Here is a 15,239-nt window from a genome sequence, read left to right as displayed (position 1 = left end):
CACGAGTATCGAACGATATTTTTCATCACAATGTGCGGAAAAGGGACGTTTTAGGCACGCGAAGCGTGCCTAAAAAGTTACTTTTTCGCACAGCGTGATGAAATAGTATATTTCGTAACGAGTGCAAAAAAGTGTTTTTTGGCTCGCCTTCGGCTCGTGATATAATCCCACGAGCTAAAAAACATTTTTTCACGAGTTACGAACAATATTTTTCATCACAATGTGGCGGAAATTGAACTTTTAGGCACGCGGAGCGTGCCGAAAAGTTCACTTTTTGTCATAGCGTGATGAAAAAAATATAACCGTCGCTTACGCTCAATGGCGTTGAGTTCGAAGGGAAGCAGCATCTTCTTTTCCTTCTGTCAAACTATTCTTGTCTTTGAACAAATATTATCTCATTTCGAAAAAAGACATCATCTTTTCATTCAGTAACTTTCTTCTTAGCCCGAAGAGCACCGATTTCTTGTCTGCAACGTACCATAAATTGATCAAATATTTATGCAATGTTTTTCGCTCAAGAAATCAGTAGCGAACTGGTAAAACGAAGTCGACTTATCTACCAGTTGAGTTATTGACAAATATTCCCGAATCTACGAGAGATAGCGAAATTTTCAAAATTACATTATTTGTAGCTCTCAATCGGCTCTACAAAAAACGTTATAACAAAAAAATTGCTATCTCCCTTAGATTCCGAGATATTCATTGAAAACTGGTCAATAGTCAAAATTGACTTGTACCGTTTTACCATTTATCTACTAAAATAATTTTTGTGAATTTATGTCGATTTTTCTCTTAGTGCATGAGGGAATATTTGAAATGAAACTGTCGGACAGCCTCAAATACTGATCTCTGATTGGTCGCCATCCGATTGGGAAAAATAATCCATAAAATTATTTCATATAGAGGAGGGTGGGGTAAAATGGACAGTTTTGATTTTTTTTAATGTTCATGACGTGCTGAATTGTTCATGAAATGGAATAATTTTATTCTTCAATTGAAACGACAATTCTTCCCCTTTGGAATGAGCTTTGACTGAGCTCAATTGATAAATCTCTTTTTGACTTCTGAATATTTTTAAAAAAGTAAAAAGTGTCCATTTTACCCCACCCACCCCTATGTAATTTTATGCAATTTTTTTATACGTGAGTAGGCCATAGACTCGTTTTACAGCTTCTACCGCTTAATTGTTTAAATCTCCTTCACCAATGTTCTTCAAAACTTTACTTCTCATTTTCATCCCTTATCCGTCAAATTTATGACCCATGGTTGATAACGTAGTTCCCCTCTCACCGACAGCCTCTCCTGAACTGTCGCCCCGCAGCGCCTTTGTATTCATCATGGCGTCCGGGGGTTAGTGATCAATTGAAATAACCCAAATATTAATTCTTCCAAGCCAGCAGTGACCAATAAACGACTAAAAATCCGCGAGAAACCTCCACCAACTCCTCAAAACTAATACTGCAGGCACCAAACTTCTGATAAGTGCAAAAAACCATTGAAAATCGTTTTATTTTCTCCCCTCGTGGGCCCCGCGTTTGACAGTTCAAGTGCACCCCTTTTTTTCTTATTCAAAAAGCTGAAAGATGAATTCTTGCGAGGAACCGGAGAGTCCAGTGTGCGATACACTGGACCTCAGTGGCCAGGGACTGAAGAAATTGAGTCGGTGTCCCTCAGATGCGGATATCAACACTCTGATTGTTGATGATAATGAACTGCAGCGTCTTGACAATCTCGACAGTTATCACAGAATCACTAAGGTAGAGCATTATTTTTAGAATATTATTTAGGCTATGGAAGTCTAGCCATTAAGGAATAAGAAGAAGAAGAAGAATTATTTAGGCTAATTCGCTGGTTGCTTGGCACATCACGTACGTAATTAAAGCCCAAGAATTTTCGTGAACAATGAGGGGAAAACATTGAGGTACGCATGGAGTAAATCATTTTTCAATGATCCGCGAATGCTTTGGAGATATCTGAAAAATAGATGGACGTAGAGGAAAATTTCAAATTTTATTTTGAAGCCAATTAAATTGTATTGGAAATGGGTTTAAATTTTTTTGTGTTCTTCATCTGGGGGATGATTAGAGAATTGAGAGAGAATGAGAAATGAATGAGGTTGAAGTTCTTTTGACAATTTCAGACTTCGTCTTTGAATTCCTTTTGACAATTTATTCGTAAGTGACATAATTAGAAAATTGAAGAGGAAAGGGGATGAGTGTGACGAACATTTTTGCAAATATTCGAGGAAGGGAGAGATCCACTGCGATATATTGATTGACATTTTTGGGGATTAAATCTACAGAAGAGGTCTCCTGGTAATTTTACCTACACGTATGAAAAAATCGTATAGAAATTTTCTATACGAATTGCGTATAGAATTTCTATAAGATTTTCGTAGGAGAGGGTGGGGTAAAATGGATACTTCAGACTTTCATAAAATTATTCATAACTCAGAAATAAGTTTATCAATTGAGCTCAGTTTAGGCTCGTCACAAAGGGAAAGAATTGTTCTTTGTATTGAAAAAAAAAATTATTACATTTTATCCACGTTTCATCCTCTCATTATTATTTCAAAAAAAGTCAAAAGTGTCCGTTTTACCCCAACCACCCCTATATGATAATCGGATATTTCTATACGGATATTTTTTATACAAATTATTTCTACATGATTTCTAAAGGTTTGATCCTATGCGACCCACTGCCACATGTAGAAAAACATTTCGTGTGGAGTTGCGACATTTCTCTACGTTTTTCTCTAGAGCGTTTAGACATCTTTCGTATGAATACAAAAATTTATGTAAATATTTATGTATAGAAATAATTCGTATGGAAAATATTCGTATAGAAATATTCGAATATCATATACGGAAATCCTAGAAAATTTCTATACGATTTTTTCATACGTGTAGCGTTGAGATAATTAGAAAATCAAATGAATGAAATGAGAAAAGAATGAGTTTCAAGAAAATGTCATAAGATTTTAACGATTTCTTTGAACTCTTAAGTAATAAGTAATAAACAATAAATAAATGAATTAAGTAATAAACAATACGTTTTTGTTAGTAGGGGAAGAGATTACTTTCTAAATTTCTTTTGACAATTTCAACTAAATTCATTCATTATCAAGATAATTAGACAATTGACAACGAAAGAGGTCGAGCATTTCTGTAAATATTCGAGGGAGGGAGAGATCCAGTAAGATATATTGATAGACATTTTTAGAGATTAAATCTACCGAAGCGATGGTTGCCTGCTAATATTTCCGACTATTGAGATAATTAGAGGATAAAACGAATATAATGAGGAGAAAATCAGTTTCAAGAGTGTTTTTGGAATTATCTTGGGAAGGAAAAGGTTCAAGGAAAACTGTCCACAGACCAGTTCTTTAGAGGAAGAAACGACGTATGAAATCTCTTGATAATTTCAGCTAGGTTTACTCATTGTCTAGACAATTTGAAAATTTGAGAATTTAAGCAGAGAATAGTTTGAGGAGAGAATAAGTGTGAGGGACATTTCAAAAATATCTACGAAAGGGAGAGATTCGCAAGGAAATATTGAGAGACTTGTTTTGTGGAGGAAATTCTCCTGCAAAGTCTCCAGATAATTTGCTATTAGTACTGAGATAATTAGAGAATGAAGGCGATTTCACGGGAAATTTCAAATACCACAAAAAGTCGATGTCCATTAACTATTAAATGGATAGTTTCAGAACAATTGGGCGTATTGAATTTTTCATTTTTACTTCTGTTCCAAATTTGTTCTTAAATTTCACTCAGATTTGTCTAAAGAGAATTGATGAAATGAATCAATAAACATTGACGTTTCATTGCAGTTGTCAATAGTGAGAAATCAATTACTGCGAATGTATGGAGTCTCCAAGTTGCACAATTTGGTGACCTTGAACCTGGCGAACAATGGGATATTGACGATAGAAGGCATTAAGGATATGCCGAATTTAACTACTCTGTGTTTGGCAGGGAATAATGTCAAGGTAATTATTTTGCCGACTCATTTCCCTTCAGCGATGAATTGTGGCTCTTAAATATTTCTTTGGGGATGAATTGAGTTTCTCAAACGTTATTTTTCTTTTAGTCCATCGAACATCTTCACACCAACACGAAGCTAGAGCATCTGGACCTGTCTGAGAACAGCATAAGTCACGTATCTGATATTTCTTACCTGAGAAACTTGAAGGTATTTTTCCCTTTATTTTTTACTTCAAATACTAATCGTTTTTTCATAGAAAACTTTGATAACAGACAAGCTTATGAATATAAAAAATCCACATCCATTTATATTTTTCTACGATTGAGCTATCGATATTCAGTAGTGAAGCAGTAAAATGGGTCAGGCTAGGTATACAATCTGTGTTAATTACGTGATTATCTCAGAACGAGGGGTTTGATGAGGAAATATCACTCATTATAAGAATAATTCGACATTTTACAGATAATAAATGGAAATAATTCCAATTATTATAAAGAAAATCATAGATTTTGAGGTAGAACGGCAGAAGAGCTTCATTAAGTGCCTAGTTTCCCACAAAATTGTGTCCTAATAATGTCTCATTTTTTTATTACCGAGATAACTCAATGACGAACAATCGAAATAAAGTCATTCAATTCGAAAATAAGATCCTAGTTAATTACGTGATTATGCACTAAATGCATAATTCTACAAAAAAATGTAAAAATACTTTTTATGGAAAAATCATGGAATTTTCTACGAACAATGGTCCTCTGGGATTCCTTCTTAACACCACTCATTATAATTCAATAATTACCCAATGCAATTAGCTATTTAACTTAGAATGTGACTTTCAAAAATCGAAATGTTCTTTATGTTTTAAATAACGAAAAAAGGGAAAAGAGGGGATAGACAAACAAATTCTTTCACTAATTGTCAACGATTCGAAACCCTAAAGTATTCTTCATCCCGGCCTTTATTTTTCTTCTAAAATAAATACTAATACAAAACCATTCGATATTCCAATCTATTGCAAGATCTAAACATTTTTTAATGAAGAATACCTTATGTTTAAGCGATTAGTTTTTACGGGTTCTGCTAAAAATAATTCAACTAAAAAAATGTCAATAATCTGACAGTAAACAAAACGACTTTTTAACAAATTAACTGAAGAACAGCCAACTTTAGCCGAAAATGTCACAAACTAAATAATAATAATTACAAATAATTGCTATGAGTTCTGTAGATTCGAGAATCACTTATCTCAAATGTACACAGAGAAATAGTTTATTTTAAATCAATAAAAGACTTTATCAAATTAATTCGTAATACAGCTTTTATTCGAACTTGAACTTGATTGTTATTTCCATCTTATTTAACATAGAATGAACAGGCTTTTCAAAATGAGAAAAACTTTTCTTGATCTAAATACTGACTTTATTAGTTAAAAATTAATTAACATGTAATAATCCTATTCAGAACAACTAAAACGTTTATTTCTGATGGATTAAATAATAATTTGTTTTGAAAGAATCATTTGAATAGAAAAACGAAGAGTATATTTTCAAACAAAGAATTTTATTTCATTCAATTTTGTCATTCCTCTGAGTACAGGAGTGACTGGCTAACAATTCCAAAATTTCTCTCTTTGTTAATTACAAAATTCTCCACAAAAGAAATTTATTTCACAAGCCATTTATTTCCCTGATGATTCAACAGCCGGACTCGACAAACGCATTCAACCCCTCCTACCACTTGAAAATGTTTCAGGAATTATTTCTGCACAACAATCGCATAATAACCCTGCGCCAATGCGAGAGGTACCTCCCAACATCCTTGGAGACTCTGACCCTCGCAAACAACAACATAACAGATCTCAACGAGATGTCCCACCTCGGAAGTCTCACAAACCTCATAAACTTCTCGATAGCCAACAACCCCTGCGTCAGTGCCACTGGCAACAGTATGTATCCTTTTTTTTCAACGAAAGTTCCAACAAAAATCCTGATAAATCATTATTAGAGCAGTGCTGTAGTCCACTAGGCCAGGCAATACTGCTGACTAGTACTCAGAACACTGAATCATTGATCACGATCAATACCACTCTAGCCACCACGATTAGATAAAAACAAAAACAACAGAAATAATAGAATAGTTTAATTCTTAACAACTAGCACGTAGTGGATTCGACTACCGACCGTTCGTTATTAATTGGTGTATGAGTCTCAAATCAATCGATGGATATCCAGTTGATCCGATTGAAAGGTAAGTAGTCAGTAACGATGGGAGAGTCATCGAGAACTCCAGAACAAGTCAGTGGTGAAGTGATAATATGAGAAATGTAAGAGCTTTGTCATTTTGGTAGTTATGGGGACGATGAAGGTTTTCATAGGAAAATGAGAGATCTTTTTTATAGCCAAAAAAATCCTACTAAAAAGTCGTGCGATACTTTTGTTTGGAATTCGCATTATGGAGATGTAGTTATTGATGTTGAGGATCAAACACATTGGTTTGGATGTAAAGTCTTTATTGGTGATGACAGAATAAATTTCGGACAAGTGGGAAATTGCTTTCGTCACAGCATAGTGAATATATTTTTGCTAATAAATTAGTAATTTGCTTCTGAATGGGATTTGTATGATGATATATTTATAATTGAATTCAATAATTCATTGCTGACCTTAAATTAATTAGACCTTAAATTTCCTATTCCAAAAATAGTCTTTTGGCATTGTTCTGGCATTACTCATTAACGAGATAATTTGACCTTTAGTAATCAATACTAATCATCGATTCAAATTTGTCCCCTTATCGCTTCTCCACTGAAATCAATCGTGAAAGGAATTAATTCAGGAAATTTCAATTACCTTTACCCTAACAAACAATTCGGAAAAAATTATCAGCCTCAAGGCGGAGTGGCTGTACTCCCAGGGACGAGGTAGACAATTCCGAGTGGGTGAGCATTCCCAATTGGCCCAGTACCTGGCCTCGGTGTGTCCCTTATCAGGTGAATGTCTCGAGAATGAAACCGACAGGAAGTTGAGATTAATTCTCAGCAAAGCGCAGCATCATCAGCAACAGTTGAGCCAGCAAGGGGACACCGTCAATGTTCACGGTATGAGTGCCTCCCCAGCTGCCAGGAGGAGGCTGGGGGGTAGTCGCACGAGCTCCCCTCGACGTCCAAGTAAGTTAAAGGGAATAAGCAAAATTATTTTCGATGGATTAATTCTTCAGTGAAGTGGAAAACAGTTGGATATTTAATGGGGGAATTAGATCAGGAATGAATATGGATGTGAATGAATTATATCTGGAATGAATCCCTCTAAAAGAAATTGTTGAAAGATATTTTTTATGAGGAATTTCTTCAGCTTCGAAAATGTCTTCTGGCAATTTGGGACCAAATAAGTCATTATCGAGATAAATGAACAAAATCAATTTGCAAATTATTTTGAAAATAATTCTGAGGCGATGTAAAAATGGAAAAACAAATTTTTTCTCAATAATTTAAAATGATTTTTTTGTAGGGAATTTTATCTTGTTTTGCTTTTTTTTTGCAAATCCACATATTACACAAAAGTTCTATCTTATGGTCCTTAAAATTGTCTGTCAAAATATGTTTCTCTTTAAATCCACTAGGTTTTACGATATTCGCGGAATACTTTGTGACTCGCTCAGGATGAAATTGTTAGAAAGTATTTTTATCAAGAATTCCATCACATTAAAAAATGTCTATTAGATTTTAATCCCTCAAGTAGAAATTGTCAAAAAATATTGTCTGAAGATTTTTTTCAACTTTAAAAATGTCTTCTGGTAATTTGCAATCAAATAAGTCATTCTCAAGATAAATGAACAAAATCAATTTGCAAATTATTTTGAAAATAATTCTGAGGCTGGCGGTCGATGTAAAAATGGAAAAAGAAATTTTTTCTCAATAATTTCATTTTTTTTCTGATTTTTTTTTTTGAAATTCACCTATTACACAAAAGATCTATCTTGCAGTCCTTAAAATTTTCTATAAAAAAGATACCTTCTTGTGAATCTACTAGCTTCCAAGATATTAAAACAGTAATCAGTTAAATTACGGACTATCTCCTGTTATCTGTCACTTCACTGCAGAATTCTAAAATAATTCTTGAAAAAGTGACGAAAGATTCACTTTTTTGGGGCTAATAGGTCTGTCTCCTCCTTCGTCTAATATTGATGGCTTCTTTCTGTGTATAAAATTATAAATTTTCTCCAGTTTTCCCTTTGTGGTCATTTCAAGAAGATAAATACTATACACCAAAATTAAACGAGAAAAAATACTGCTCCTGTCCATCACCTTCGAAAGGTACCACATCTCGATATGAAAAAAAAAAATTGAATTTATCGTTGTCAATCAATACTTCCTTTGTATTTATTTCAATGTTCTATTAATTATGAATTTCATTAATTATCAATTATTCGCATAAGAGAGGATTAATTATTGCCGAAATAGTGTAGCAGTATAAACCCTGCTTTCTTCGGCTTCTAGACACTAAAATTATTAATTAAAATAATACAACAGGTAGAGGATTAATCAGTTAATTCCTATTTTGTATCAGAGTTGGGTAGACTAGTACTGTTATCATTTTTCATAAGCTTAAATTGATTAATAATTTTTAATTTGCACGCTTTCATTGCGTTACAACAAATTCCGATGTCTTCCATGCACATTTTCACTAATATCGAGTTGAACCTCAATATTCAACGCTGAATTAGCTTCAATCCATTTAGGTGTCACGAGAAATTCCATGAGGATGAGATCGCCTGACAGGATGGTCGCCAGTTGCCACACCGAGACGATGGTCTCCTCTTGTCATGGGACATTGGAGAGTCATGAGCCACTCATGACGCAGAGTCTGGATCCTAATATGCTGTGCAATACTTTCAACAGTAAACTCAGGGAGTCAGGGCTTCAGGATGTTGAAGGTGAGGACTTTTAGTTCTTGAAGGATAAAGGAAATTTTTACGAGACTTTAACTTCGATTTTAACTTTTTTTCTTTCAAATTGTTCCTTAGATTCCATAGAATAAAACTTGGTATTTTCCTTTCATTGCCTTTCATTAAATTTTCACGAGACCATAAATTCATTATTCGATATCAATCGAGATAGCAACATGACTCATAACAATTTCATGATGAGATTGATGAGTTGTTAGCTGTTGAGGTAAATGTACCTATGCTCGTTCAGATGTAGTGAGCTATCACATTTTAATCATTTCGGCAGCCTCAAGAGTCTATCAAGAGTGAAATAGGATTGAAGTTATTATTTTACTTACCAAGAAAAGTTATAGGCACCAATGAATAGTGATTTATTGAAGAATAAGAGAGAAAAATTCCATCAACGTCAACTGGTGCTACGACAGAGTAAATTCTTAACCCGCAAGTTAGGAAACTCACAATTTTAAAATGTCGATCTCTCCGTTATAATGGTGAAATGGGATTAAAAATCCCTTGACTGAGGTTTCCAATGGTTACAAAACAATAAAAATGCATAAATTATAGTAATATCTTAATATTTCACAGAAAATTTTTCGATTTTAACTTTATTCTTTCAAATTGTTCGTTAGATTCCATCGATTAAAACTTGGTATTTTTTTCATTATCTCGAATAGATCACGAAAAAATTAATTGTTTCCATTTTTGCATACCAGATGTAAATAATTATTTGAGCACTTGATTTTTCATCAACCTCGTCATTTCTCAGTATCAAACACCTTTCATTTACTCTTTCAACTCTTCCTCCCTCCCCCTAAAATCATCTCAATTTCCACCGATAAAATTACCTCCAGTTTCTTCCTCCATCATTCATCCCCAAGAGAATCTCAATGTTCAAACAAAGTATGAATCTACAAATAGTTCATCAACGCAACCTCACCCCCGAAATCTTTCCTCTTCTTGCAGAAACATCGAGTCCCCTCCAAGCAGCCACAAAACTCGTCCCAGTCCCCGAATCCCTGATGAGTCCAGACTTCCGTCCGCCCTCTGGCCTCTCCCGAATCCTCCCAAAAACCCCCCCAAGCCGTCTCTCCTCTCCCATTCAGACAACGATCCCTGCCAAGCCCTCTGATCCCTCCAAGTCCCACCCCATAATTAACACCACCACTCCCTCAAAATTCTCCACCCTCATCCACAAATCGACCCCCTCCAATCCCCCGAAGTCCAACATAGCAAAGCCCATTCATCCCCCCGCCAACGGGAAGTGTCCTCAATCAGTAAAAATCAACAACTACGTGCAATCGAAGACGATGACACCGAGGAGATCCCTGAAGAACTCCCCGAACCTTCCCCGAGCGAAACCCAAGCCCCAGAATGACAAAACGATAAAGCAACAGGCGAATGGTTCAAAAAAACCGAAGGAGGACGAGAATATTCCATCGAGCGACGAAGACAGTGAATTCTGTCAGGCGAAACTGGACGGAATTCGTCATCGGGCGATCCAACGACGTCAGGAGGACACGAATAAGTCGGAAGACCAGACGGAGAAGGCGGCCCTGTTGATCCAGAGGATCTGGAGGGGGTACCACACGAGAAATCTAAATAAAAAAGCCACGAATGTGCTGAAGACGATAGAGATGATGAGGACAAACAAGTACATACAGAAACTCTCGAGTGACATGGAGGCGACGAGAACGGCTTTGGAGAGCGAACACAAGCTGCAGTTACTCCAGATGCAGGTGAGGAGTCTATAGTATATGGTGCACCAAGCACGAAAAGTCATGTTCTCCTTGCCAAAAGTGCGCATGCTATTTTTTGACACGCCTGCAAAAGAACGTTTGTATTTTATTTTCTGACGAGCGGGGGAAATGTAAATACTTTCCGCTCGTTTGGCAATTTTTCTATAGTTTTGTTCTCCGTGTTGGCAACAATTGAATAATTTACAAAATGCTCAAGGAGCATCGCATAAAGATTTAACTGTTCACCTAATCATTTGCCTTCTTTTTCTTATTCTTATTTTTCAAATGCACGTTTATGAAGAAACTAAAGACATGGTCGCAATCGGGCGGTCGCGGATTGTCTGAGATATACACAGAAAACCTAAACGTAAATTACGTTTAAGAAATTGTCTTTTTCCTCACGCTGTGTGAAAAAGTAACTTTTTAGGCACGCGTGCCTAAAACGTCCCTTTTCCACACATTGTGATGAAAAATATCATTCGATACTCGTGGGAAAAGTGTTTTTTGGCTCGTGGGATTATATCACTCGCCTTCGGCTCGTACTATAAACCTCCCACGAGTCAAAAAACTTTTTTCCGCACTCGTAACGAAATACACTATTATGCTTTCTGAAGCGTATTTAGTGCTTGACGTTAAAGCATAAATTACGCTTAAATTCGTCGTAAATTATGATTACGTTAATGTAATTTACAGTTTCTCATTCGTAAATTACGATGATTTTCCCCATTCCGCATTTACTTCTCCGTAACTAACGACGAAGAAAAAAATAGTATATTTCATTGCGAGTGCGGAAAAGAGTTTTTTCTTCATTTTTCATTTTTACTCGCCTTCGGCTCGTGCTATAAACCTCCCACGAGCCAAAAAACACTTTTCCCACGAGTATCGAACACAATGTGTGGAAAAGGGACGTTTCATTAAATTTACTTTTTCGCACAGCGTGATGAAAAAGTTATTTCAAACGTAAAATAATGGGATATTCTGAAACATGAAATACGCTTAATGAAACTTAAGAGACGTATTTTGGGGCTAATTTCCGTTGTTATTTTGACCCTAAAATACAACTTTTTAAAGCCTAAATTCCCAATTTCATGATGGAAAAAACCACCAGACATATTCGTGTTAAGTGTAAATTACGTTTAGCAAACTATAAATTACGCTCAGCAAAACGTAATTTACGTTTAGGTTTTTCTGAGTGTAATATATAAGGAGTCCATATTTGTCATAACTTGAGACTGAGGAGAGCGGGTCTAAAAATTCCAAAAAACGAGTGACATAATATGTGCATCTCCCATCAATCAATATTAGTACATTAGAGCACTAGGGCACTAAGTTCGTTTTCAACGAATGTGAATACAGACCTCGCCTTCGGCTCGGCCTGTAACCTTCACATTAGTTGAAAACGAAGTTTGTGCCCGAGTGGTCTATAATATTTTTCATCACACTGTGACGAAAAGTGAACTTTTCGGCACGCTCCGCGTGCCTAAAAGTCCAATTTCCGCCATATTGTGATGAAAAATATTGTTCCTAACTCGTAAAAAAATGTTTTTTAGCTCGTGGGATTATATCACTCGCCAAAAAACACTTTTTTGCACTCGTTACGAAATATACTATTATGTCTTGCGACCGTAAACCGCGTTTGAATCGAGCGGAGCGAGGTTAGAAACGCGGTTTATCGGTCGCCGTGACATAAAGTATATTTCGATACAAGTACGTAAAAGTGTATTTTTTACCCCTCGGAAAAGTGTAGCGCTGCCCTTCCAAGGTTTAAAGAACAGATTTCGCACGAGTGTCGAAACCCTATTTTCATCACTATATGTGAAAAATTTTCATCGCTTTGCACACAAGTGATGAAAAATTATCCATCCCTTGGAAATCGAAGATTAACTTTTCCCGTTTCCCAGGCGATCAACGCTCTCTGGAAGAAAGTAGTGAGCCTTCAACCCGGTAGAGACGAGGACTCCAATGCGGACGTCGTAACAAACCTAGCGCAGACCTGCAACTTGCTTCACACTCAAGTGCAGCAGCTGCAGGACTCGATGAGCGAGATCAAGAGGTGCATGTCCCACATGCAGCCCAGAGCTGGGGTGGACCAGGTGGTGGCAACTCAGACCGAAATCTCGGCTGTGCACACCCCCGCGGGGGAGGAGAACACTTTTCCCTACGGCAGGACTATCCACAGGCCTCAGTCCTTGTCCATTCACCAGACCATTCACGAGGGAGCTGAGAGCAAGAGTTTCGCAACTAATTTAGTCGATTCAGTGCTCAAGAAGGTCTCCCAGAGCACTGACACCACTGATGATGAAGTCAATACTGATATATTGAATTCCAGTAGTAATCCAGAGTTAGGGGAATTGGTCAGGGGCAAAGAGGGGGAGGGGGGGCATGGAGAGATGTTCAAGAGTTGTGAGGAGATCGAGGGGCTCAGGGAGGATGGGGTCGAGGGGTTCGAGGATGTTGTTGAGAGCGAGGAGGTGCTGTGCAAGGAGCTCCAGGGGATGATCGAGAAGGAGGGCGAGAGGGAGGAGGGGGATTGTGATATGGGGGAGGGGGCGAGGGAGTAGGGATAGGGGGCTTGTAGCTTTACTACTGATTGTGCTCACTGTATATAATGTGCAAGTACTCGCGATGTACCAAAGATGTTTTTTTTTCGGGATGGGGTGAGAAGACAAATTGTGGGAGAGTGCGAGAATATCTCGAGGGGGTAATTTCGAGTGGTCTTACCAATGCTTTTTCCACTTTTCAACTAAACCGTTCATGTCAATAGCTGAGTAACTTTTGTGATACACAGTTAAAGAGATGATTTTGTAAAGAGGTGAATTTTTGATTGATTTTTTTTTCAACTTCTGAACCTTGAACTTTGCCACGTCAAATAGTTGATTGAATAGTTTCCAAAGATTGAATAATTTTACCATTGATGGAACCATTTTTCTTCTCATCCATTCAAATGTCTGCAAGCTGCCAGATACAAAGATTAATAAGGCTATCAGGTTTGATTAGGATATTTATTACAAAACAAACGAATTTCCTAGGATTTTAAACCGTAAATTCAATTGCTCAGTGAATTATACAAAATACTCTTAACAACAATGCAAAACATGTTTTTTCTTAACGACAGATTCAAAATGAATTGAAAAAAGGAAATAGACTACAGAAAATAGTGAGCAAGGTGAATAAGGCGTTACAGCCATAAAATCCCATGTTTCTGTTTATTCTTTAGTACTGTGAAAAGTTTAATTGAGAGGAGAAACAGTGAGAACGTCTCAGATCAACTAAACACATCTGTGTAATTATGGAATTATCTTCATATGAGTGATTTCAGAAAAAAATGACAAGTTTTTTTTGTAGCCAGAACAAAATCGCTTAAAATGTTTCTTGACATGAGTTATTTTAGAACAAAATTTTGGATAAAATTTTTCGTTGGAAATTTTCTTAGACTCAACCAATGTCTCTTGACGTTTCGTTCTGAAGCCACTCATTTCGAAGTTGTTTAGTAATTGACAAATTCCACTTCGTTGCAAGCACTTTTATCACTCCAGTACAGAAGAAGATTGTTTATGAGCGATTCCACGTTAAATCAGCAGCAGAAAAAAATCGATGTCTCCGTAATTATTATTTTTGTAATTTCAGTCCAAGATAATTTTTTGTACAAGTTATGGTTTTTTTTTAATTGTTGTGTTTTTTTCACTCTTAATTTTAATTTGGGCTGAATTTTTCACTGAAACGTGATCTAATGATATAGAATCCAGAAAAAAAAATCATAACATAAAGACAACATAACATAAAACATAATTGGAGACATGGATTTTTTTCGACTGGTGATTTGAAGTGAAATTGCCTTATATTTGATACTTAGTTTGATATTTAGTTCCAGGAGTTCTTCGGTATAGGTCTAGTCAATTAGTTTATATTCGATGTACGAATATAACTGAGTTATAGGACCCGTTATGTAGGTAAAAGTTTCTCGTTGGCATTAAGCCCCTGGTGATTTTCTCTATAGACTATTAATTAATGGCAGCAGAATGGCGCGCAGATTGTTATTTTCATGCGCCACCTTGCATATTCCTCTTAAATAAGTGAAGTTTAATATTGAATATTGACTATTTTATGTGTCATTTGGAAGCAGCAGTGGAGTGGTGAAATTGGGGAGATTGATCCAAAATGGATCAAGTAATTTTTTTTCAATATCTCAAACGCTAATGGGGGCACTCAAATACTACATCCCCCGATTGGGGGGAGAGAGGGGTCTGTAGTTTGTGACTAAACGGGGAGGGGGTTGCTCACGTTGTGACGTCGCACCATATTTTTTTTCCATTCTCTCACGAAAAGAAAAAGATTTCACTAGCTCTTGAAACTATCGTAAGGTTCCCAAAGGGTTAATGTCGGAATGCTGAGATGGCAACAACTTAATAAGTCACGAAGTGTTCAAAGAATATTGCATAATGATTTAATTATTTACCAAATCGTTAAATCGGCTTCTTTTTCTTATTCTAATTTTTTCATTTCAATCTTATGAAGAATCGAAAAAATTTGCCACAACGGGGGGGCATGTTTCTGATGGCTTGTGCTTGAAGGGGG

General features: G+C 36.3%; 1 protein-coding gene across 1 annotated transcript; it reads left to right on the top strand.

The window, feature by feature from the left end:
- The first annotated feature begins 1,362 nt into the window (after positions 1-1,362).
- On the top strand, positions 1,363-13,225 carry LOC107039810 (centrosomal protein of 97 kDa). Its single transcript, XM_015259625.1, has 9 exons — positions 1,363-1,757; positions 3,833-3,991; positions 4,093-4,194; positions 5,737-5,933; positions 6,148-6,231; positions 6,870-7,150; positions 8,722-8,916; positions 9,892-10,664; positions 12,566-13,225. The coding sequence occupies exons 1-9, from the start codon at positions 1,584-1,586 to the stop codon at positions 13,223-13,225; spliced, it is 2,625 nt and encodes an 874-aa protein (XP_015115111.1). The 5' UTR covers positions 1,363-1,583.
- Positions 13,226-15,239: the final 2,014 nt, after the last annotated feature.

The sequence above is a fragment of the Diachasma alloeum genome, unplaced genomic scaffold (assembly GCF_001412515.2).
Source record: "Diachasma alloeum isolate Michigan unplaced genomic scaffold, Dall2.0 Dall_scaffold_00308, whole genome shotgun sequence".
Classification (NCBI taxonomy): domain Eukaryota; kingdom Metazoa; phylum Arthropoda; class Insecta; order Hymenoptera; family Braconidae; genus Diachasma; species Diachasma alloeum.
Note: the sequence above shows the minus strand (reverse complement) of the source record. Positions and strands in the feature narration are given on the sequence as shown.

Coding starts and splice junctions, on each gene's coding strand:
- LOC107039810 (XM_015259625.1), top strand. CDS start 1,584: ATGAATTCTTGCGAGGAACCGGAGAGTCCAGTGTGCGATACACTGGAC. Junction 4,195..5,736: donor CTTACCTGAGAAACTTGAAG/GTATTTTTCCCT, acceptor AAAATGTTTCAG/GAATTATTTCTGCACAACAA. Junction 8,917..9,891: donor AGGGCTTCAGGATGTTGAAG/GTGAGGACTTTT, acceptor CTCTTCTTGCAG/AAACATCGAGTCCCCTCCAA.